The 26086-nt window shown below is 39.8% G+C and overlaps 1 protein-coding gene across 1 annotated transcript in view; it reads right to left on the bottom strand.

Annotated features, from left to right (window-relative positions):
- Nucleotides 1-9519: 9519 nt before the first annotated feature.
- Nucleotides 9520-26086, bottom strand: part of cpxm2 (carboxypeptidase X (M14 family), member 2) — a 38715-nt gene continuing 22148 nt past the window's right edge. The window contains exons 6-15 of the mRNA XM_041974371.1: nt 21487-21571; nt 20380-20530; nt 19867-19955; nt 17748-17871; nt 17389-17585; nt 15906-16085; nt 14264-14561; nt 13848-13987; nt 13086-13185; nt 9520-10432 (exon numbers count right to left, since the gene is read on the bottom strand). Coding sequence (XP_041830305.1) covers nt 10176-10432; nt 13086-13185; nt 13848-13987; nt 14264-14561; nt 15906-16085; nt 17389-17585; nt 17748-17871; nt 19867-19955; nt 20380-20530; nt 21487-21571 — 1621 coding nt within the window. The 3' untranslated portion in view covers nt 9520-10175. The remainder of the gene's footprint in view (nt 10433-13085; nt 13186-13847; nt 13988-14263; nt 14562-15905; nt 16086-17388; nt 17586-17747; nt 17872-19866; nt 19956-20379; nt 20531-21486; nt 21572-26086) is intronic.

Raw genomic sequence — 26086 nt, 5'->3', positions numbered from 1 at the left:
ACATACACCACTCCCCCACACACACACCATCCTCCCTCCCATACACCATCCATCCTCCTGCACACACACCATTCTTTCACCATCCATCCTCCCACACACTCCCCATCCCTGCACCATACATTCTCCCACACATACCCCATCCTCCCCCACATACATCATCCCTCCACCATTCATCCTCCCACACCCACACCACCCCCCCTCCCACACACCACACATCCACCTCCACACACCCCACCCTCCCACACACACACACACACCATCCCTCCACCACCCATCCCCCCACACACACACCACTCTCCCACCCATACACCACCCCCCCCCCCCCCCCCCCCCCACACATACACACACACACACACTAACACCATCCCCCCACCACCATCCTCCCGCCACCCCACGCCGCGGGGGGACAGCCCCAGCCAGGAGGCGAGGAGACACGAGCCAGGCCCCCACCCCCCCCACCCCGCCCCAGTCCCCCACTCCCCACCCCCAACACAGCACCTTCCCCCCAGGGCCAGCAGCCAAACCCCCGGGACAGCCCGCCCACGCCCCGGGCCAACGCGACAGGCCACCCGGCCCGCCCCGCCCCCGGGCCATCCATGGAGACAGGGGCGCTTGAAGACCCCATCCCCCCTCCCTCCCCCACTAGTGAGGGAATATATTATGTGCTGTTTGCAATTAAAAAAAAAGAGGGTTAAAATTGGGGGGCAGTAACTGCATTGAGGAGGGGGTGGGGCCACCTGAGCAGTCCCACCCACCTGACCTCGCATGTTCCACCCCCCAAAACGTGTTTGTATGTTGCAAATGTTATTTGTGCTCAGTGACTAAGTGGAATTAAAAGCTGGGAGGCATGCTGCCGCTCGGCGAAGCAACGGGGCCACTATGATGACCCCCCTGCCCCGCCCAGCGCAACAAGCACACCCCCCACGGCCCTACCTGTGTATGTAGTGAAGAGTGGGGAGGGGAGGGGTCAGGAGATGTAGGTCCAGAGGGGGGTAAGCCTCCCCCCTGGAAGACGACCCACCAGTGGCTTAGGGCGCCCCCGTCCCCCGCCGGCCCCGAAGGGCGTCACAGGCCCAGAGCAGGCACCCCAACCCAGGCACGCCACGAACCCCCCCAGGGGCCAGCCACCAGCCCAAGGGGCCACTTTCCTCTTTCTGAGTGGGAGGGGGGCGAGGCGAAGGAAGGGAACCCCAGGCCCCCGCCCCCAACACCCAGCCAGGGCGCCCCCCAGAGGACACGTCCTAACCCCCTGCAAACGCACACACTCTTTTTTTTTTTTTTTTTTTTTTTTTTTCTCCCCAGCCACTCACACACACTCTCACACACCTCTATATACCAACACCTCAATACGTGCACATACCTCCACACACACACGTCACGCACATACCTATAAACACACACACCGGTGCCCACATACACACACACTCTCATACCCCTCCATACACATACACCACTACACACACACTCACATACATACCTGCATATACACACAAGCACTTCCATACATACTCACGCCTCCACCCACTCCTTCACTCCTCCACACACACCTCGACCTCCACGTGCACACACTCATATATACATACCTTCACACACACCCACATCCCACATAGACCTCCACACACACACCCGCACACTACTCACACACACACATACACGCACACACCCAGACCTTCATACACACCCACACACACATACAGGACACACGTCCCTCTACACGCACCCACACACCAGCATACCCACAGACACACACACACACACACCCACACACAAACACACCCCCACCCAGGTTCCGGGGCTGCGACCAAGCACCAGGGCACGGACCAACCCCCGGCACGGCACATCCGGACGGGCCCAGCCCCCCCCAGCAGCGGCAGACCCTCCACCCCCAGGAGCGGGGGGAGACCCGACGCCCCAGAGCCCGGGGCCCCCACCCGGCCCACCCCGGGCCCGACCGGCCACCCGGCCAGGGGCCGACGGACACCGACCCAGGCACCCCGGCAGCCACCCCCCACCGCCACGAGGCAGCCCCACCCCGGGGCCCACCCAATGCCGCCCGCCCAGACCGGAACCCCCAGCCGACCCAGCAGAGGAGCAGCCTAGATCCCCACCCAGGAGACAACCGGAGACCTGAAGTCACCAGGGACCCCCCACCCACATCCGCCCCTATCCCAGCGAAGCCGCAATCCTCCACCTACATTAAGTGATGTAACCAGTCACAGGGGACCAGAGGGAATGAAAGTCAACTGACTGGTTCCTGGAGGAGGCAGACATTGTCTCAATGCTGATGTGATCTAACAGGAGATTTCTAAACTGCTGGATAGACAAATTGTTCTTATCTTTCCAGTTCACAAGAATAGTTTTCTTTGCGATGCATAAGACTGCGAGAACCAAGTTTATGGAGTTTATTCCTATGTTGGTGTCACCCAGGTCGCCCAGTAGGCAAAGTGTGGGGTTTGCAGGAAAACTAGTTTTAAACCATTTTGAGAGATCTTCACACACCTTAATCCAGAACCTTTGGACAGGTGTGCAGGACCACAGCGCATGGATGTAGCTATCAGAGGTGTTCTCAGAGCAGTGTGGGCAGATATCTGATGGTGAAAGGCCCATCCTGAACATCCTGTGTCCTGTATAATGAGTTCTATGGAGAATTTTGAATTGTATTAGTTGTATATTTGAATTCTGAGTCATTTTAAACGTGTTTAAACATATTTGTGACCATCTTTTCTGATCAAAGTTATTAGATAAATCATCTTCCCATTTTGAAGTTGGGAGAGATATCCTGTCTTCTAGCTTTGCAAGTAATCTATATATTTTTGATAATAATTTTGGAGTATTATGATTCAGGAATTCTGCTATTCTGACAGGAAGCTGCAAGTCTAACTGTACAGGGGTATACTTCTTACATATAATTGATTTTAGTTGGTGGTACTCTAAGAATTTATTGCTGTTGATTCCATACTGTGAGACAATTGTGTTGAAAGATACAAAGTTTCCATTTTCTATTATCTGTCCTAACTGTTGTATTCCTTTAGTCTTCCATTGAGTGAAGTTTATCATCTTTTTGTTCTGCAGGATGTCAGGGTTGTTCCAGATGGGTGTAAGTCTACATGGAAAGAGGGAAGATCTGGTTATCTTACAGAATTCCCACCAAGCCATTAAGGAAAAACGGATGTTAAGGCTTTTAAAGCACTTATATGGTTTAATAGTTGAGCTGATGAACGGCAGGTCAGAGATGACTAAGTCCTCACACAAAGCCTGCTCCACATCTAGCCACGGCTCATCCAGATAACTGGGTTTGAGCCACTTGGAGATGTACTGCAGCCTGTTAGCTATAAAGTAGTGATTAAAGTTTGGTAGGTCCAGTCCTCCTCTATCTTTAGTCTGCTGTAAGGTTTTAAGGCTGATACGTGACGGCTTGTTTTTCCAAAGAAACTTGGATATGAAAGAGTCCAGAGATTTAAACCAACTGGTGGAGGGTTTAGTGGGTATCATTGAAAATAAATAATTAACTTTAGGTAGAATCATCATCTTAATGGTGGCAACTCTCCCCATTAGTGAGATGGGTAAGCGCCTCCACCGTAAGAGATCATCTTCTATTGTTTTTAGTAGCTGAACATAGTTTAGTTTTGTTAAATCTGATAATCTGGGGGAAATATTTAATATCTAATGTTTCCTGTCTGTATTTTGATATTAGGGATGTTTTGTAGGTCACAGTTGATGGACATGGCTGTAGTTGTTATTCTATGGAAGCGTGGCGCTGTCACCCAAATAAAAGAAAATTTGTGATCTTATCAAGTTATAATGTCATAACTTTATTGTGAAAACATGCTATTGCATGTTATTAACTAAAAGCAGCGCACACACTCTATGGCATTACATGCACGCACCGTGTCACTGAGTGCAGGCTGGTGACATACGGTTATGATGGTTGGTCATAACTGTCCCACATTTCTGTGTGTACAACAAAAAACCAAAGTAGAACAATTAATAATTAACAAAAAAAATAATAAAAAAAAATAACTGAAGTGGTTCTGCTTGATGAGAATATTTTCCATAAAATGTATTTTGCTCCAATATAGGTCACAACATCATCTGCATACAGTACAGACTACTTTGATTCATGTTCTTGCAAAAAAACTTAACTTATGTTATAACGTGATATGTTTCACATTTATACAATAAAACTATCACATTATGAAGTGATAGGGTTTTTTTTTATTTGGGTGACAACCCCATGTTTCCGTACTATTCTTTGTTAAGTTCAAGTGAGAAAAAATAAATCAAAGTAAATGAAAATTGTCCCACATGCCCTTTTAGTCACTGACTATATCCATGTTTCATGCTGTCTGCTACAAGCAAAGTTATTGCTGTGTGAAGGCAATGATAGAAATAAATTGTGAAATAATTCATACAATGAAAGGAGCATTTTCTCAAATATAAGTGCACTGTTTATATTTCATGTCGTTAATCTACAATGTTATATCTTTTTTAAAATAACTTCCAGTAGCATAACAGTCCAGTATAGCTTTTGGCTTGCTCCTGAAATTCAGTGACAAATAATTTCCACTTTACCATTAGACAGTGATTAATTAGAAACTCATGACCATAAAATTTCCAAAAATGTGACTAATGAGGCATCAACAGAGACTATATATATGTCAGGAGAACATGCACCTGTTAAGCCAGCCTATGATTCAACAACAAAAAAAAAAACTCTCAGGTAACAGAGCAGCTGGCAGTGGCCAATGAGAGGGACTACTCATTTGTCCTGCTAGTCATTGAATCATTCATTGTCTTGGCTCTGTGTTAGCTTGATGCACAGTAGGTGGTGACAACATATCCCACAATTTGCAGCTAGATTAAAAAGGAGTGCTAACACTGGTGCTAATCTGGTTGGTTTTGACATGCTAGTAATCAAAGCAGTACCTGTAATGACTGCCAGCCAAGAAATGCAAACGCAAAACTGAGGGAGTGTCTGATCCAGTAGGTTACTAAAATAGACTATATAGCCTGCTATATAGCGTCTGCTAAGGGCTAATAATCTTATTTTTGGCCCTTTTACTACACCACTGAACTGTTTAGATGGAGTACATCCATTGCATGAGTCTTAACTCAGATCTAAACAGGCACTGACGATTTTAAGAAAGCCGTACGAAAGGCAGAAACAGCAGAAATAGGACGATAATATGACTTTTATGTATCTACTGCTATTCACACTGTGTCCACCTGCAATCAGTCTGAGATAGAGGGAGGCAATTTTTCTGTTCCCACAACAACGCAGGTGGTAATGAAACAACATCAGCAGCTGAGTGAAACAGCCTTGGCTGTAAATGGCATAGGTTCTGTACACTGATTACCACGCCAGGAGCCAATGATTATCTTCAAGTGGGTGGTGCTGACCATGACACACAGCTTAATCATAGCTGGATTCAACCCACTCGGTCAACAGACCTCCCTGAGTGACTAATATACCACAACTCAAAGTGAAAAGTGGACACCTTGAACAGAAAAACAAAGGAATGTTTCTTATGGTGTCTCTTTATAAACCCTCAACCCTCTCACTTTGGGCCGGATTTCTAGACTTGGTCAAGCAACATAGATAAAAATCAGACTAAGTTTAATTATATTTTTGATAGGGTGAATGTGACATTGTGACACACACACACACACCCACACACACACACACACACACATGTATAGCTCATATATATACATGTATATATATATATATATATATATATATATATATATATATATATATATATTTATAAAATTGAAGTATTCTAATAATCCAAAATCAGTCAACTAATTGAACAAGTTTACTATTTTTTAAGTCAAGTTTCTTACAGAATATGATCTGTACACTGTGGTGTTTACAGACACAGTAGCTCATAATTCTGCTATTCACTCCAATTTCTTCTTTACAACTTGTTTAATTATCTTACTCTAAATTTTTATTGCTCCTTCAGACTTAGTTTCATCTTTACATGTGCAGATTTCCTCTCTTGTATATGAAAAGGGGTTTTGGCTCAAATACAAGGTATGGGCAAAAGGAAAAAATAAGCAACCCATGTTACATGACAGTAATTTTCTTTCTGAGTTTAAATTAAAATACTAATATGAACTCAGTATTAAAAAAGGTTTTTTGCACTTTGATGAAAGTTCTTTGCCCCTTTGATGTCTTTGTAAAGAATCCAATTTGACTCTGAAGCTTAAAAGGAGGGAGGTTAAGATTTACTCCACTAGCACTCCATGGCAGCTCTCTCCTGTGATGTCAATGCTGGTGCACTAAAACATTAAAGGCTTAACCGACTTCTGAGGAAGCCTGTGTCTTTCAACACATCTGCACAAAATCAGAGCTGCAGGACACCAGCTACACTGCAAACTACATGATCCCTTTCATAGCCACCCAGTCTGGATGGCATTTTGTTTTACAATCTCTTATTACAAATGAGAATCTCTGCTGATTTAGCTTTTCCTTCCGCTTTTGCATTGACATGCTTGCCTTTTTAGTAGATTGCATAAATTGCCGCCAGAACTGACTCCACAGTAGGGCTCTGCAGCCATACCCCTCTCTAAATTGCACACCACCACGTATGAAGTACCCTAGTAAGCAGTACTACTATAGGGCACCAATGGCTGAGCCCAAAAAATTAATCAACCTCCATTTGAAAAGAATCAACATTGAATTTGGCTCACAAATCATTATGATGTCAGCAGCTAAATTTACCCTTTCAAAGAGAAATATGTTTTGAGGGCATGACTGATTTGTTTGGCATACCTCAGAGCCTGTTAGCGTGTTAATTGCCAGTGAACTCAAGTCAACTAAATGGAGAATATATCCTCCTATGTTCCCTCAAACTGGCTATGTTTCACACACTGTCCAGATAATAGAAAACACTCCTCTGATTGGTGCTAACTCAAGACTAATAACAGAGATATGACTCATGATCAACACTGACTTACGCTCAAAAAACAAAAAACAAAAATCAAACAAAATAAAAACTTGTTGGATGAACATCTTTTTAAAAAAAGAATGTATATATGATTTCCACACAAACAAATAGCTGTCTTTCAGCAATAAAGCAGTTTGGGTTGTTTAGCCTTAATATACATGGGCTGGGTCAACATAAACTTATTCACTCAGTTTGTGACTGATTAATTTTTCATTTAAAAAAAATGTTTTAATTGGTGTTCTTGAACATTTCTTCTGTCCTTTAAATGATAAGAACTGAAACAACTTGTCATTTTTATTGGCTAAAACGTGGTGTTTTATAGATGCTCTGTGATTTTTGTTCAGCAGTTTGAAACAAGCTAGACTTCCATACGCAACACCAGACCATCGCTGTGACTTATTATGTACTTCTCCTGTTTCACAACAAGGTTCTGATGATGGTGTCGAGCTGCAGAAAGAATCATAATATTAACAAACTGACAGTTCCTATTCTGTTCAGTGCTCTGAGACATGACAGGTGTGTGAGACTCCATTCAGTAACCTTTGGAGGATGGGATTAGAAGCTAAGGTTTTCCTCTAATTACATGTTGGCCAGAGGGAAGGAAGGCTAGTGTTGTCAGAATAAACCAGTGATCTGTAAAAGCCCTGGCAGAGCTCCGATAATTAGACTCTACCCTGACACTCCCAAGATACAATCTCACTACTGTAGAAACTAAATGAGTTGATGCTTAAAATTAACCACCGTTATTACAGCTGAGTTATGGGAATGTAACTGTGTTTGCTTTTCATCAAGGGTGCTCAATCAAGCAACAGTGAATGTAAGATCAGATGTAATTTTAACATTAATTATACAAATGACCTACAGCATCCATAGTAAACTGCTTCTTGTTGCAGCAGCTTCATACATTGTTATTTTTTTTGTTTTTGTTTTCTTTTAACCATGATTCAGTTTTTGGACTTTTTAGTTTTGTGCAGTGCATTGTTATGTGAAATGTTGTGTTTTTTTTGTTTAGTTTTTGATTTATGGATCTTTTTTATCTGTTGTGCAGTGCATTCAGAAATATTGCTCTTTTTTAAAATGTTAAGTTTATTTTTGTTCTTTACTTTCTTTACTGTCCTTGTATTTTTATTGAGGTTTTAGAGCTGCTCCTAAGGGTCTCATACATTAAATGAAGGCACAGAGCCTTCATCACTAGGACTAAAGATGCTCTGATGAAGGCTCTGTGCTTACACATGTATTTGTACTTTGATGTGAGTTGAATAAATACATTAAATGCTTGTAAATTTGTACCTGAAATTTGAGATGTGCTAGCCATTTTGCTCTTTTTTCTTTTAGGGCTTTCTTTAAATTTCTTATTGCACAAAGCTCTTATACTTTGTAATAGCTATTTAACAGGCATGTAATTAACATATTTATTTTGTTTGTTGGTTTAGTTGGTTGGTTTAAGGTCAGGGTCTTAATTGGTTTTCATTAGCCAAAGTGACAGGAATTTTCATATTTTACTAATTTATGTTATTTCAACTGGAAAAAAAATCTCACTTATCTTTAATATTTTGGTACAATTCTATAGAATCATAATATAGTTTAATATTCCCATGTTGGTGACACACTTTTCTACATCACATTTTCATCTGATTTCTGTTCAGTAAAGGCTAAACTGTATCAATTATATTAAATGCTGAATATTAAAAAAGAAGAATACAGAGGAGACTGAAATTCTTGTTTTTGTCCAAATTATTAAAGACAGAAAGTTTGTTCATACCTGTCTTTACCATCTCTAAAATACAGTGATAAGTCAGAAGCCTTGGCATTATTTTGGATCTGATCTGTTTTGATGATCACATTACCGACATCATTAGGACTGCCTATTTAAAAATAAACAAACAAAAACAAAACATCTATCAAGAGTTAGCAAACTTTATATCCTAAACTGAGTTTGAGAAATCCATCCACACATTTCAAACAAGTAGTACCCTAACAGCTGTAGGGCTATTAAATTTTTTTTTTGGTTTTGTTGTTGTTTTTGATATTGTTTATATTTATGGGTGCATTATATGCTGCTTTTTTAATTTGGTCTTTTATGTTCAGCACATTGAGTTAATGAAATGTACTGTATAAATAAAGTTACTTTGCCAAATAATTTCGTTTTAGTGGTTTTATTTTCTATATTTGAAATGCTGAATGATTTCAGAATGATAAACTCATGTGAATTTGTATTTGGCCCTGAAGTATATCACATATACTCCATGTAATATGAACTGTAAACTTGATGTATGCCAATTTATATTTCTAATATTTTTGCGTTCCACATAGATGGGCCTGTCAGTTAAACTAAGAGGAACTGTCCCAAAATCTTAGTGCTTTATCTATAATTTTTAACAAATACAGAGTATTTTCAAAGTAGACAGAAACAATTTCAGTCACTCTGAGAGTATATACTGTAAAAAGACTATTTAAGCTGCAGTAATAACTGTGAAAGGTGTGATACAAATAGAGTATGACTCTTTGGTGTCTGTGGTACTTACCATGAGTTAAATCAATATACATAATCAGTTAAAGAACGTATGTTTGTGCAAGTATTTATTGAAAAACTAAAAGCAAAATATGGAAAAAAAAAAATCAATGACACACAAGGGGTCACAAGTCATTTTTAGGACTGAAAATTATACAAGTGCAGGCAATAGAGCTTTTGTTGTGGTTTATATAATTTTGTTACACAACTGATAGGTATGTGCTTAATGACATTTATTGTAGTTTCTTAAGTGCTGCAACAATTTGTCATCTTTAATTTATGTTTCAGTTTTTTTTATGAAAATATCTGGGTTGTGATAATAATCTGCATTAACAGCATTTAGTCAGTCTGACATGGAGTGGGGACACATATTTTAATATTTCTTCTAGACATGGACAAACTTGGCCTTTGAGTAGACAAAATACTTTTAATGTTTAGCATGGCTATGAAGAAAATTTGATATGTCAACAATGAACAATGAACAGAGAGGGAGCATATTCCTGGGTATGAACTCAAAGAAAATCAATCAAAAATCAAATAAAACATTCATTTAAATTAATCCATGTTTTCAGTCTCCAAACATTAATTCCACTGACAGCCCTCTGGAGGAATCTGACACAGGTCCAAACGTAGGCTTGGCCTTCAACCCAGACTGATCAGAGTAGATGTTTACTTTTTATTCTTCCACTGGCTCTCTCATGTGATCATTATGTTCCCAGACGGGTTTGTATGGACCTGCGCGCTTGAAGCTGCCTCACGGGTAATTTGATGGGCTGCTTGTTGAATTTTTCCATGATTTCTCTGATTCGGGACAAGTTGGTCCGGCCGATGGTGAAATCACACCTGGTGGCACCCATCAAGTAGCCCACCTCGCACTTCTTACTGCTGAGGCTGTATCCTTCAGCTCTGACTGTTACTCTGTACTCCCCGGGATTAAGCAAGCGCCAATAATCACCATCAGTGGCTGAAAAGGAAAGCAAACACAAGCAAGTAAATATTTAGGAATTTTGTTTCAGTGCAGTTGCCCTTCTTTGAAATGGTAAAAACAACAAGTCTGAAGGGTTAGATAATTCTTTAGGGGTTAGTTAATTTTGTAAACCAGTTAGTTGTTTGTGGTGGGGTGTGGTGTTTTGTGTGGGAAATTGTTTTGTTGTATTTATCCAGTTTATACTGACATGCTGAATTTGGTTTAGTAATTTTTTTTTTTTTTCTTTTTTGTTGGTAACACTACAATAAAGTGCTGTTTTTTTAAGATAACTACCAGATAACTATATAATACTGGTAAAATTCTTTCAGATAATTATATGATGACTAGAAGAGACCTTTTAGGGGCCATCCATCCATCATCCATTTTCTGCCGCTTGTCCGGAGTCGGGTCGCCGGGGCAGCTGCCTAAGCAGGGAAACCCAGACTTCCCTCTCCCCGGCCACATTCACCAGCTCATCCAAAGGGATCCCGAGGCGTTCCCAGACCAGCCGAGAGATGTAGTCTGTCCAGCGTGTCCTGGGTCTTCCCCGGGGCCTCCTTCCAGTGGGACGTGTCAGGAACACCTCAAAAGGGAGGCGTCCAGGAGGCATCCTAACCAGATGCCCGAGCCACCTCATCTGGCTCCTCTCGATGTGGAGGAGCAGCAACTCTACTCTGAGCCCCTCCCGGATCACCGAGCTTCTCACTCTATCTCTAAGGGAGAGCCTGGCCACCCTGCAGAGAAAACTCATTTCGGCCGCTTGTATTCGCAATCTTGTTCTTTCGGTCACTACCCACAGCTCATGGCCATAGGTGAGGGTGGGAATGTAGATCGATGGGTAAATCGAGAGCTTTGCCTTTTGGCTCAGCTCCTTCTTCACCATGACAGACTGATGCAGAGTCCGCATCACTGCAGACGCCGCACCGATCCACCTGTTGACCTTTTAGGGGCCTACTTCTGAATTACTTTAATAACAGCTATGGACTTCGTAAGAGCTAATCATTACATAAATAGAACTTATTTTTTGCACTTATTTTTCAGTACAGTGGAGCGTCATACCGAGAACATACTGTTTAGTTTAACATTTTCTACTGAGTAGTTACTCTTTGCATTTCACATTTTAATAACAAATACATAAAAATCTTTCTTTGCTATCTTCACATGCTGCAAAATACTCAGAACAAAGGACCAGGTGACTTATATAGCGGTGAGTACGTGCAAGTTACTGCAACATCAGAATAAAGTTATCTTACAGTTAGCAGATAGTCATCTAATAGTTATCTGAAAAAAATGTATCTTAGTTACCAGGTCTGGCAGTTATCTAAAAAGTGTACCATTTCTTTGTTTTAGTTATTTTATGTATGTGATTTATTTGGAAAATGCATTTTATTTTGCTAAATTTTTAAATGTGTTTTCTTTTCCCATTTGTGTGTGTGTGTGTGTGTGTTTACAAAGAGCATGTTTGCACAGTTTAAAGAATAAGAAGCATAAATGCAACAGTTACACGTATTTTGTTCTTTAAAATGCAACACTTCTCAATATCTGAATCAGCATAGAAAGCAGGGCAAAAATTTAAGGTTTTAACTGGACTCCAATATACAGTAAATGCTTCTTGTATCTTGTGTGTGTGTGTGTGTGTGTTTTTTTTTTTTTTTTTTTTTTTTTTTTAAGAATTGAACTGGTGTTAAAAATAGCTTTGCTTTGGCATGTTGGATTTTCTACATGAATCTATGCTTAATGCTGTCTCTATCCAACTGGAATAGATAAGTTTGTTTCTGCTACTTCCTTCCAGTCATCGTGAAACAAACTTGAGACAAATATTTTAAAGCAGATTTGCCTGCAAATCTACACTGACATCCATGCTTAGACTAGCTACAATTATAAGGCATGATGGAATCTAACTGTCTCCTGAAATGCTAATTACAAGTGAACTTTCACTTTGAAAAAACTTTTTTCAGAATCCATCAGCAACAGTAAGGCTGTCTGCCCTGTCTTCTCGGTGATGGAAGAAAAAATGCTTTGCTAAAGTCTGCTCCTAAAGGTTCAAAAAGCAAATTCAAAGCAGCTGAAACGTCATAATTTTTTAAATGAGCAGCCTAAAAAACTTTCCTGACTGCATCTGAGAAAAGAAAAGCTTCTGAAAGGAAGCAGCGACTTATTCTCAGTTCCAGGAATAATAATGCCTAAAGTCCTTTTTAGACATTTGATTTCACGCTCTAAGTAAGAAACTACTTTGGCTTTAAATGATGTATTTTTTTTAGGCATCAGCAGAAATTGCCTTTAGGACTCACAATCAATGGTTAAATTCAGAGCAGGATCAGACTCCAACCTGTGGCACAACTAAATCACATAAACTGCTCTTGTTTATGCCTTTTATTCCATCTTCTGAAATACTTTTGCTGCAGGAGAGACTTATTCCTGAGGTATAAGCTGAAATGTGGAGATAGCTGAATCAGAGCGCCACGAGGTATCTTCTCTTGCTTCAACTGCAAAATCTCAGCTTAAACACTTAAAATTCCACTGAAAGGCAGCACGTACAACCATCTGCTCACATCAATGCAATCAGAACATTTTGAGGCGTTTATTTTTACTTTTTACTAGTTGGAAGCTTAAAATAACCAACATTAACCAAAGTTAAAAGACAGTGTACCTGTGCGTATATCATGACTGATGCCCTCTACAGAAATCATGGCGTTAGCTATTCCACGACCTTGCAGATCCCGAACTACACCTTTGATCCCACGATGCACCTGCACATGGAAAACATGATTCAAGTTAACTTTTTTAACACAAACTGTCTAATTAAATTTAATGCAATCTATATTGCATGATGTGCCAGTATGATGTATAATGCATAAGGCTATGTGCTTTATAGATAGGATGTTGTGTAAATGTAGCATCAATGTTTGAGTAAAGGCTTTGTCACGGAAGGGGCCTAGATTGTCTGAAGACCATAACTCTAGAGAAAATAAATGTAAGGAACTGGTTTCATCACTAAGTTTTGTTTGCACTGATGTGTGTGCAACGTTATTATGCTAAATTGAAGAGATCTTTGAAGTCCTTACATGATGTAATCATCTGATATGGAAATATTCATTAATTAATCATCCTTTATGTTTCCTGGGGAGCAGACTTTTGAAGGAAATGCCCCTATATTCCGTTTTCTATAGGCATTTAAAGCAAAGTTCAGAGAATACTAATATTCATTTTACCATAGCATCCATTAAATACTGGTCAGGGGGTTCTATTCATAATTACTTTTAATTATCTACTTAACTAAAAGGAATATCAGAAAGAAATTAAATGTGAAAACAAATTCCTTAGACTTGAATAAGAAACCATTTTTTTTATATTATTTTTTTGCCTGTGCACACCATGTGTGAGTTGCGGGGGGGCGTTTTTGCCTTTGTACCTGCTCCATAAAAACAAGAAGAGACTCGCGATTGTTCTCCCACTCCTCAGGCAGCTCGCTCTCATGAGGGAATTTGTCGCAACCCACATACATCGACAGCTCAAAGCAGTTGGTGTGCAAATAGCTGAAATCATTCATACCTGCCAAGAAAGACACACACATCTGTTTGCACGCTTTGACAGGAGGGTCAGAATTTTGTCCACGTATTGGCCAGAACTGTGATTATTAAGACATTTATGGATTTGAGGGTCTGGAACTTTTGCCTTTCTTTGTTTGGGCTTAACAGCTTACATGATGCTTCAGGCTAAAATCTAGAAGCTTTCAAAGAAAGGCCCAGTACTGCATATCCAGATGCTTTCGTATGTGCCAAACAAGGCAACAACACAAAAGCTTTGAGCTGAGCAGATAATTCCTACTGCCTGCTGCAGTGTGCCAGGACGCTCCGTTGATGGTGCCATCCTCCTTGGCAAAGTCCTCTGTGTGACAGACCCGTCGGTTGGCATCAGTCATCAGGCGGTGGGTGGACGCGTAGGAGAAGGCCAACCAGCGGAAGACGTGGTCATCTGGGGTGGGAGTTTGCTCCCTGGTCACCCCCAGGGAGCGAGTTCTGTCGTACGGGAAGGTCACCACCAGCTCCCCTCCCTGGAGGTTACCGCCCAACACAAAGGGCATTTTCTCCATCCATGCTATTAAAGCTCGTGTCTCCAAGGCAACCTACAGCAGGGGTACACGAGAAGAGTGGATAATGAAATTAATGCAATCATCTCACCACATTGAATGCTCAATTAACTCCCCACATGCTACAAACAAAACTCTATGCAATCTGATCTCATGAAGGGAGTGATAAGGCTACTGAAATAATGCTAAATTATCTAAAAAATAAAACCTTTATTCTGAGGAATGAAGTTTTAAAATTAGCTGTAATCTAGCTGCTTGTTCATGCATATTACAATCAGGAATTGCCCCTCACTGCTGGCAATTGTGTATTTAAACCAGCTCTCTTTTCTCTAAGCCTTGTTGGATCAGTCAGTAGGGCGAACAAGGGTAGGTTTCACTGCTTTGTGAGCACAGATGGGAATCCCAGCAATACAGTTGCAGCAGCTATTCTTGAGGCTCAGTATGACTCACCCGTGGCTCTCACTAACGTCAAAACACTCGTGAGGATGAGCTTTTAATAGAATGCTGGGTGTATTTTGGCTCACTGCCTCTTCGTCATACATAGCAAACACATTCGCCTCTCCCAAAATAGACAGCGCTGATGTGTCCTCGTGACTGCTTTACCCTTTTCAAATGCTTGATGGTCTTCACTGTGAGATTTGTTTGTTACTCTGGAGGGGGTGCAGGACAAGAACAACAATACCACACTTTGTCACCTAAAGGTAAACTCACAGAAAACTAAATGGCAATCTTGTTTTTAAAGATGCAGCACATGGAAGACAGAATTAAAAAATATTAATAATAAAGAAGAAGAAGAAGAAAAAAAAAACAAGCTAGCAGGACATGTGCAATAGCTGTTTTTAATCAAAGCACCAGATTTGACAAACATTAACTTTGCTGTTCTAAAAGTAAGAAATGCTTATATATTGGGTTGAGGGCAGGATTATGATGATTGAGAAAAACTTTGTGAGCTAGTGCACCATCTGGTCTACTTACATAAAGGGAAAACACATAAAAACCGAGCCACAACGTGGACGTGAAGTTAAAAAAATGTCCGGTAACAATTCTTTTTAATATTCCCTGTAAACATTTATTAACACAGCTGGAAAAAATTTATTAATGTTTGTGAATGTTGCACTACCTGGCATCCAAATAGTCCATTTGCATAATAATGTACTATTTGTTTGAGTTTGCAGCTGTAAATACTCTTCTTTTGCTTGAACATTGTGTTTTGACCCCTGTTGCAATAATGTTCATATAAAGTTGGTGTTGATAATTGCTGTGTCCAGCAGTGACAGTAGAAAATTTAGAAGAAATCAAGTTCTGAGTATGGTTTTCCCTGTAAAGATTATGAAATTTCCAGTTAAATATGCAACACAACAGTTTATCTAGCAGACTTACTGAGGCATTCTTTGACTGGTACCATTCTGGGATGGGCACATGATGGTTGAACATTTTGCGAGGAATCCACTTCTTGGATTCAGCCTCCCACAGAATGGAGTTGAGATCAGGGAAGTTGTGGTGAATGTCTATTCCGTCATTGGTCCAACGACCCAGAGACCAGCCACTGAGCTCTGAACCCTGTGTTAAAGAGTAACATAGGATTTTGTAAAGTCACAGAAAAGTATATTTTTTTCACGAGTGTGCACATTGTTGGTGGAGCCGTGCAAATAGTTCAGAAAGGAAGTGCATGGTATTGTTTTTAACCCTGAAAAGGCTTTGCATATATATCTGTGGCAGGTACCAGAGGAAGAAATATGTTCTACTAAGGAAGATATTCAAACTGGGTGTCATGGTCTCTGGGGTTTTTGGTTTAGTTGCTATTGTTTTGCTGTCATAGGTTTTCTTTGCCTATCCTGTCTGATTTTCTGTTTTATTTTGTAGCATATTTCCCTTGTGCATTACTTTTAGATCTTTGTCAGATCATTGTCATGTTTCCCCATTGTATCTCCCCCAATGTTCTCTGTAAGTTGTTTTGGTCTGTTATTAAAACTATTGTTTTCCTGCCCCAGTCAGCCTCCCGCCTCTTGTCAGCCTGCATTTGGTCCACATTCCACACACACCGTAACAGCGGGAAGAAAAAGTTGAACCAATATTAGAAAGCTGCTTTTTCTGGGAAAAAGAAAAAAGAAAAGAATAAACTTACAAGCAATAAACTACCATTAACTTGCTAGTTTTGATTTGTTTCTTTTCTGATATAGTTTAAAGAACTGTGGCTTCATTATCAACCTTAAAGGCAATGTGCTGCCAGAGGATAAAAACCCTAGCCTAAAGCTATGTCTGATTAGCATGACTACAGCTGACCCATTTATATTTTGTAAAGTCATTTCTTTCAAGGGAATATTACATCATAGCTGTAAATCCTCACAGTATTCTGACAGGCATGATAAAACCATAGATTTTATTAGCTAAAAATGGCTTTGCTGTTGTTATTCCAGAGCTGAAACACAGCTGAACAGACTGTCTTTACTATTAATGTTAAGTTAATTTCTAAGTTAGAAGATACAGACTTGGCTTGCACTCGCTTATCATGTTGCTAAATAACATCTAGAGGACTGTGCGATATGTGAAGGACAAGGACCTACTCTTGAGCACTCTGACTTGTCTCTATCATGCAATTTTAAAACAGGGCCTTTCATCTTGGCAAGCAACCAATCTAAGCCTCAACATGTGTTTCAGAGTGATAAATTGCAGAACACACAGCCCACGTGCAGTCATTGTTCATTTCATCTTTTCTATCAGACCATTAAAACTAATTTAATAGCATGCACCTGCACCATATGCCTTTTTTACAAAAGACCTGCCAGTTAAGCAGATATGGTGCTGTTTTCACAACAGACCACCTCATGAAATGAGGTCACTAATAGCTGTCTTGCAGACCTACCACTTCAAAGGCTTTCTCGTACCCATCAGGGTTGACAGATGGCAGTAGATGGATTCTGGTCTCTTCCACCAGGTGACGTATCCGCTGGTTGCCAGATAGATACTCCAGGCACATGAACTGCATCAGCAGCAGGAGCAGCTCCCGTCCCAGCACTTCGTTGCCATGGGAACCTGCAGTATAACGAAACTCTGGTTCACCTGGTCAACCGGATCACATGAAGGGAGGAATCAGGACAAGAGATTGGAATTAATTATGCAAACATTAGAACAAAGGTGAGAACATGGTGTTATATATGATGTTGTTACTATTTAGACTTATGTTCTGTTGCATTAAACCACATTATTGCAATAACTACTCACCCACTTCATGTTCTCCTGGGTTGTCAGTGATCTCTATAGCATAGAGTTTGAGGCCACTGTGAGACTTTCCTATGTTATAGATCCGGGTGATGTTGGGGCACATTTCATTAACCACCTTCATAAGCTGTGAAAAAATAAATAAATAAGCATAAATTAATAGTAACTAAATTTAATGTGAGCTACACTCTGATCATTAGTTAACTTCTCCTCACTTTTCCCCTTTACTTAGTAAAATAAATGAACACATTTATTTAGATACCTTGAAAATCTTTACTGCTAATGATGAAAGACGTAAGTGATGGTTTTTTGATTAAAATAGTGGCTTCTTTGTTCTGTGTGTTGCACTTTACTGCTGTAATTGTTTTAGGTTGAGCTAATTAAATATTCTTTCCTTTTCTTATTTTTCCTCTCTCAGTGCTCCTTTAGTTTAAAGGAGGGTGGGCTCTCACCAGGGAGTGATGGTGCACACCTACTAAATGCACCAATCAGAGTTTAGCAGTATTTGAATCAACACCAGATGACAGGCTGGTGGTATTTTGATCTAGTTGTCATCTAATAACGAAGTTTTATTTCTGCACATTTTCTAGTTATCAGCTTCCAAGGATCTCATTGCTTCTTTTAATAATGGCTATTTGCAACTTCAAAACAGTGAAAAAGGACCTTTTAAAGACCCTATCACCCGAGCTGCACCCACAGATCTCATTTAATTACAGTCTAGCATGTGAGGGTTGCCGTGGAGAGGTAGTCAAGGCAATTCTGAAGACAGGCTTAGAGGCCCTGATTAAAAGTAGTAACAATTATCATTTAACCGTATAGGCACAAGTGGAGACACAAAGAAGTAGTGAAGCAGGAAAAATACTAACTGTGAATGAATCAACTGTAAAACCAACAGAAACATGTTTATCTGCTTTTCCAGCTACTCATTAACCAGGCAGGTGTGATGGGGTTTTAATTAGTTCCGTCCTAAATCTTGACTTGTCTATCCTAGAAAATCATTAAATCAATGTCAGGTTTTGCTGATGAAATAAAGGATTACAAGACAGGGGTGAAAGTTCTGCACTCAGTTTAATAAAGCACAGCATTCCCCTGATAAATATATACCTGGATTGTAGAATTTCCCATAATCAATGCAAGACATTCTGTCTTATTAGAATCTTCACTTCTTAACTATAGAAGAGTCATTATTTTTTCTTAAAGACACTTTTTAAACCTGAATTAGAGAGATTATGTTTTCAATTACTTTAAAAGGTCAGCTAAAAACTGTAATTTATGGAGCTTATTGACTGCAGTGTTACAGGAGGATGACATCAGTTTAGTATTTTCCTCTTTCTGTCGTCCATCTACTGTATGCTCCAATGATGCTGCTTTCAGACTACAGTTTTTTGTCTCATGGGGGACATACATGTTTTTTGAGGAGCTACAATGGACTGCCCCGACCCGAGATTTCTCTCACAGGACTATTAAAACCAAAGGGGAGATAGGGTACCAGGTGCTCACAGTGAGAAGGCAAATGTCAAGGGTGAAAAAGCTCTGTTAAAGGAGCTTTAAAAATAGTCTTTCCTTCCTTTGTGAAATCCTTTTGAGAATGGGTGCCCTGTGTGACACACATTAGCCTCCAAAAAAAAAAAAAAAAAAAGACCAGGCCATTAATTCACTTTGATGTAACAATTCAGGCTGTCACACTAGAAAGGCATCATTAATTTAACAATGTCTCATTATGACTGTGGTATTTTGAAGCTCGGGTCCACCGTTTGGCACAGAGAGATGCTGCATTACAGAAGATTACAATTCACAGCGCTTCTAACGTTACAGCCACTGAGGCAAAGCGTCTGTGGTGACAAATACAGCTGTCCTCCTTCTCAGCACAAACAGGCTTCTGCTCATGACAACTATATGAATAAGTAATGACACAACCCAGAAGATGCTTTATGCATTTTCATGCTGCTAGAAGCCCTCAGTTCATTTGTTCTGCATTCTTTGCTTTTACAGAGGAAGCAACCTGACTGGCATCGGCTAACAGCTCCTTACAATGTTTATCCCTCTGGATTATGGCCTCTTTCTGCTGAAAGAGAAATAATAAGAAGAGTATAATGTCTGTTGTCTGTCCACTGTGACCCACCTGCCTCATTTCCTTGTAGCTGTGATGCCTGAAGTCCAAGTCATCAGTTGTTGTGACTTCATTGCGTCTGTGGTAATAATTATTTGGATCTGGAATCAGATTAGACACAGTTACTGATATTCACAAATTTAATCAAGTGGATTAGTTCCATTTATATGAAATGGTTTGCAAAGAAAGGGCTTTCAAAACCGTAAATAACGCCATAGAAAGCCTCTTGTTTATTTTATCTTGCCAAGGCTTTGACATATTTGCTTCCTCAACATCTTCAACACAAAATAACTTCAACTTGATTTATAAATTGTACTCTTGGCATTCAACAATTACACATTAATACCCGAGCAGCTTCCTGGAAATAGTGTCCCAGTTTCTGAGTATAATCTCTATAGACCTTGTTGGGCCAAGCTTTAATCTGTGCCAAGCCTTAGCACATAAGACCTACAGCAACAGCACACTGCTAATGTGTGTTTGATAGGATCTATTCATGTTTCTGCTTTGTTCATACAAACCCGTCACCTGGCATTGGACAACCAAGGATCTCTACTCTCATGCAGATGCTGCCACCGTGAAACCAGGAGCGAGGATTAACTCGAATGTACCGGGCGACCACAGGGGCAGGGAAGATGTTGCGAACTGGAATCTCTTTTTCTCTGTTAGCTCTGAATATCTACTGAGGCAAACACATGGTGAATGAATAGTGAGGAGAAGAAAGAGAAGATCAACACCTTGATTAAATATCTGTGAAATGAGCAAATGTGGCCCTGGAATGCTAATTATAAATTATTCACCAGATGTAACAAAAGGACCCTTAAAACTAACAAAGGAACTAAATAAACTTTTGTAAAGAAAAAAAGTATATACACATATTTCATGTTGGAACCTGCATCTGATAAGGATAAATATTTAACAGATGTGCACCTGTACAACATTATTAAACTATGATACCCTTAGGAGTTCATTGTAAATTTCAACACCCACAGCTGGGGATCTTCTCTGCACCTTTCTGGCATTTTGAAAGACCAATAGGATAGTTTGGCATTTGGCACAAAAGGTGAGTGAGTGGGTGAGAGGCAAGCCTGTAGCAGAGACTGACTAAACTAAGGTTATAATCACCCACACAGACAGCATCACCAGCCACAGGAGAGAACAGTTTCACAAAACTTCATTAACTGACATGTAAACCAGAGTACGGAGCAACAATTAAGATTCTCTTTAAAAATATAATCTGACATATTGTCTCATCAATGGCAAGATTTACACCAGAAGGCATTAGTGATCACTTTACAGTTAAAGCAGAAAGCAGAAAACAAGCTAAGCTCTGACAGTGAGCCAAAATGAGTTCCCATCTGCTTGAGTATCATCAGTATTTACTATAGCCTCACAGCTCATTAAGTCTGGAAATAAGCAGGCATCTAAATCTCCCTCTGTAATTACTCTCAAGCAAGCATTCATTTTTCTATTTGTTTCCAGTCAAGCAGGGATACACACAACAATACTCTGCATGTAGCTAGTTAACAGAGAGAAATTAAGGTTTTAAAGTGTTAGTGTGATAATAATTGCCTGTTCATTGCAGAGAAACTGGATGTCAGAGGATTAGTTGGATATGTCATGATTGTTACTCACCATGTCTTTTGAGCCATTCTGAAGTGTTATCCAAGTGTGACTGTCATTGCTAACCATAACCTTGTACAAGGTCACCCAATCGCTCCTGTAAACATTACAAGCAAATGAGGGGATCAGGGGAAAAGAGCAATATATTGTCAGCCAGAATTCAATGCATATTGAGCACCAAGGAGACTGTGAAGACGTTGCTCAGTTCAGGCACAATTAAATTCTCTTAGTGTGAAAAAACCCATTTAGAAACAGTACAATTGGAGAGCATGAATTTATATTATATTTCATATGATTTAGTGCATATGGATAGCAGAACATTGTAAACATAATTGTTTCTTTTCAAAAAACTGCATGAATACTGCAGCCTTGCTCCGCGCCAGAATGTATATTTCTGTAGTCATCTTAAGTGGTTTTTCAGTCCTAAACTCTTTTCTCCTGTTATATAAATGTTATATAACTTTCATATTGTAAGCAATTAAACAACTCAATTCTAAGAGACTATTCAATGCAAGATTACTTCTTTTCACTTTATAAAAATATTTAATAATCTTAAGTATTTGTAAATTCTGTGCAATTTCTCTGCTAAAACATGTTATGTCTTAATGATCTAGTCTTTGTCTCCTTTTATTTTCTTACAGAAAATCATTCTTTTGGTTCAGTCCATCACAATGAATATCTAATTTGCATAACTTCTTGTTACATTACACTATGCCCACTTTTAAAAGCAATCTAATACTTTATCATCATCATCATCATCATCCAGAAACTTTTTTTTTAATCCAACTTGAGTATGAGGGTAGAAGGATAAATTGCCCAACTGAAATCTGCCATGATGAGTGTTGACTGCAAGTTATGTATTACTAAAGGCTAGATAAATCAATAATCTGAACATTAAATATATCAACATTGTGAAAGTCAATATGGCAACAATACTGAAGCTTTTTTTTTTTAAAAAAAAATGCAGATTTGATGCTTCTGATTACAAAAAAAGTTAAGGTCTTAAATTTCACAAGTCAACCTGAGGTTAATATACTACATAAAAGTTACCGTAAACAGGGAAAGAAGAAAATGCTTTGTGGTGTATTTCAGAGACGTAACACAATCAGCAGAATGACCTTTATATGTATGTCCACACTGTAAAAAAATGTCAAAAAAGCTGAGTTAACTTAAAAAAAAAGTAAAGCAACCAGCTGCCAAGCTGTTCTGAGTAAATTCAACAAAGGAGTTCTAGTGTTAAGAGAGCAAATCCACGTAGAATCTTAAATTTAACGAAGTGAATTTGTTAAATTGTTAAAGATAGATATTCAGGTATGCTCAAACTGAAACAACTCAGGTTGTTAAGTATATCTCTGGAAAAAGTTCTGCCAATTTATGTTCACAAGTTGCCTCAACTCAATTGCGTGAGTAAGTCTAAATAGTAATCGAATCCAAGAACCTTCTTGCTGTGAGGCCCCTAGGAAGTCTGTATCAAAGAAATCAAATACCCTGCTTGGTACAGGTTTGCCTTATTATGCTCTAAACCTGAACTATCCAAAGGACTTGAAATACACTTCTGAGGTAGTTTAAAAGGTGTCCATGCACCTGCACCTGTGCCCAGTGAGGATTCAAGCCCTAATGAATAGTTTGTTAGCTAATAAAATTGATTTGGGCATGGAAACAGCCTGCAATTATGTTGCAATGAGATGTTTAATTGTTCTTAATAAATTAAATGATTTATCAAGGCGGATTTGAGTTTTTTAATACGGATGATGGGCTGCACAGTGGTGGTTAACACTGCTGCCTTACAGCAAGAAGTTTCAAACCTTTACCATCCTGTGTGGAGATTGCATGTTGAGTGAGTGAGCATGAATGACCGTTTGGCTATTCAGATTTACTAACAATATTAAGCTGAAGCAACTTTTGAACATAAGTTGACTTACCTTTTTCATATATATATATCATATATTTAATATATATATTTAAACATACATATTGCCATCGCTTTAAATACATAGGTACAACTGATCCTAACTTTGTTTAATCTAAGATTCTACTTCGAGCTTCCCCCTTAACTTAGATTCACACAACACTAAAACTCCTAAGTTCAGTTTACTCAAGCTTTGTAGCTGGATGCTGTACTTTTTTAAGTTCATTCAACTTCTCAGTTTTTTACAGAGCATAAGAAGCCACTGATGACTTAATGTCCCATCATGCCAGCCAGAGCTCTATCCACAGTGTGCTGTATACATACGTTGGCAGTGATTCCCATGCTTCTGGATAAAGACATTGGTGCTGCGCTGGTCCGGCCTGGTAAGAATTCCCAGTTCTACTAATTAAAGTGCTGTTACAGACAGGAGCCCCTGAGTTGGCACTGCAGACACTTACATGCCCTACAGAACTAATTGCAGAGAAATTCTGTCTCAGGCATCTGTGTCTTCTGCACCTTCAGATAGTGCTAGCCTTAAGGGCAAATCACAAATGCAGCCTATTAAAGAGCCTCTCCCTTTCTCTCAAACTATGCAGCAGTTTCCAGACATCTGTGCCTCCCTTTCCAATTTAGAAGCATAAAAGCTGAACGTTTTTGTATGTTGTTGCAAAGCAAAGTCATTTTAGCGAAGTAAGAGGAGGCAGTTGTAGCAGCTTTTATGGAGCAGAGGAGCAACTTTAAAGGTCCCATATTATACACTTTATTCCCAATCTGAGACCATTCATTAATATCTAAATGAAATATTTCCGCCATGGTATGGACAAATCAACCCTCAGTTTGAGTGCAGCGGCTTCTCTTCACCTCCCTCTTTTTAGCAGCTTCAGAAATGTGCCGTTTATGGTGGGCGGAACCCTGGTGGAGCAGCTCAGCTGTTGGCTCCGCCCATCGCATCGCCCGTCATGAGGTGATTGACAGGTTAATATATTTTCAAGCTATCAGACTAATAAGGCCGAAACGATAAAATAACTGCCAGCTCTTACCTCTCCAGCTGTGTCACGGACAGTTGGTATTGAACCTGGCTTCAGCTTCAAACGGTTGGCGAAGCCTGCTTTCCATGCCCCCATGTTGTGGAAACAGTCCTCTTTGAAATGCTGGCCACAGACATGCATGTACATTTCCTCCAAAAATAAAATTAATCCACTCAGTCCTCGTGGGTTCAGTGGATGGAAGTAAAAAAACGTTTTCGTGTTCATTTATGCAGCCACAAACAGAACAGTGCTTCTGTCGCTTAGCCATGTCCGCTAACGAGGGTTGCCGAAGAGGGAAAAACACTGGGCGCTAGGTGATTTTTAGAGGGCGGGCTTTGAGAGCCGGTAGACGGGTCCATCGCTCTGTGGGGAGTGGTTATTGTCCCTTATGACGTCATAACGTTCACGCTTTCAAACAAGCTCATTTCAGCGCTTACTTCCCTAGAGGTGGAGCAGGGGGGAGAGAGAGCGCCTGAAAGAGTTTCACACTTACGGGTCTCCTACACATGCGGGGGGACCAGTATGACTGTTCCAAAACCATTAAAAAGTGAATTTTGCATAATATGGGACCTTTAAATATGAAATACTAGTCCATGTCCTTTACTGTGCATTTAATTAAATAAACAAGTGTTGCCAAAATTTGACTTTTCTTTTACCAGGTAAAAAACAAAACTTCAAATATCAATCCCAGCTTACAGCTCATACATAATTTATAAAGTATATCTGATTTGTAAATGCAGTCAAATCCAGTTGAAAACATAACCTCTGTGTGGCACAGAGCAATCTTTGCCTGGTCATTTGAAATGTATAATCTGGTCTTGTTAACAGCTGCACTGGACTGAATGGATTAAGGTGCAGTCAGAGTAAAGGACATTTTACATAAAAAAACACACATATATTCCTCTTTTCAACATTTACTAAGGCACAAATTATCCTTGAGGATGTATATTCAGTAAATTCCTTCCCAAATCTGTGACAAACTAATGACTATTGAGCTATGAGGGCCAAACTTTATTGATTTAATTTGTTTATTTAAAAATGTATTCATCATTAGATGAGACTAGTATAGTCAGCAAATAATAATCTACATGCATGATTAGATAGAATATATTTTAAAGGTGTAATGTGTGACCTTAGACAACCCCTATTTGCCCACCAGAACAGCAGACTCTAAATCCAAATTAAACTTAGCCAAAACTGAAAGTTAAACCTAGTACATGAGAGTCTTTTTGACTAAAGAACGTTTGTTATTCAGGAAGAAAAAAGCCAGAACTCTGCTCACTCTGCTCACCCCAAAAGAGATTTTGTCTTTGAAAATTCAAAACTAAAGAATGTGAACATCATAATCCGTCTTTATCTGCCTAAATCCAGTATAGCTGCTGCATTAATGCTAAAGTACTGTATGCTTTAGTCCTAAGTCCAACAACTTACTAATTAGTATTTCAATTATTTCCTTGCAGCAATATCGTTGGACATAGGTTTTGCAATTAATGTCGCTGGTTCGAGCCTTGGCTGGGGGGAGGAAGTGGTCTATCTGTGTGGAGTTTGCATGTTCTCTCTAGGTACTCCAACTTATTCCCACCATCCAAAAACATGCATGTTAGGTTAATTCGTTACTCTAAATTCTCCATAGGAGTGTGGTCAAAGGTGGTTGTTTGTCTCTGTCTTTGCCCTG

This window comes from Melanotaenia boesemani, chromosome 21, assembly GCF_017639745.1.
Source record: "Melanotaenia boesemani isolate fMelBoe1 chromosome 21, fMelBoe1.pri, whole genome shotgun sequence".
Classification (NCBI taxonomy): Eukaryota; Metazoa; Chordata; class Actinopteri; order Atheriniformes; family Melanotaeniidae; genus Melanotaenia; species Melanotaenia boesemani.
Note: the sequence above shows the minus strand (reverse complement) of the source record. Positions and strands in the feature narration are given on the sequence as shown.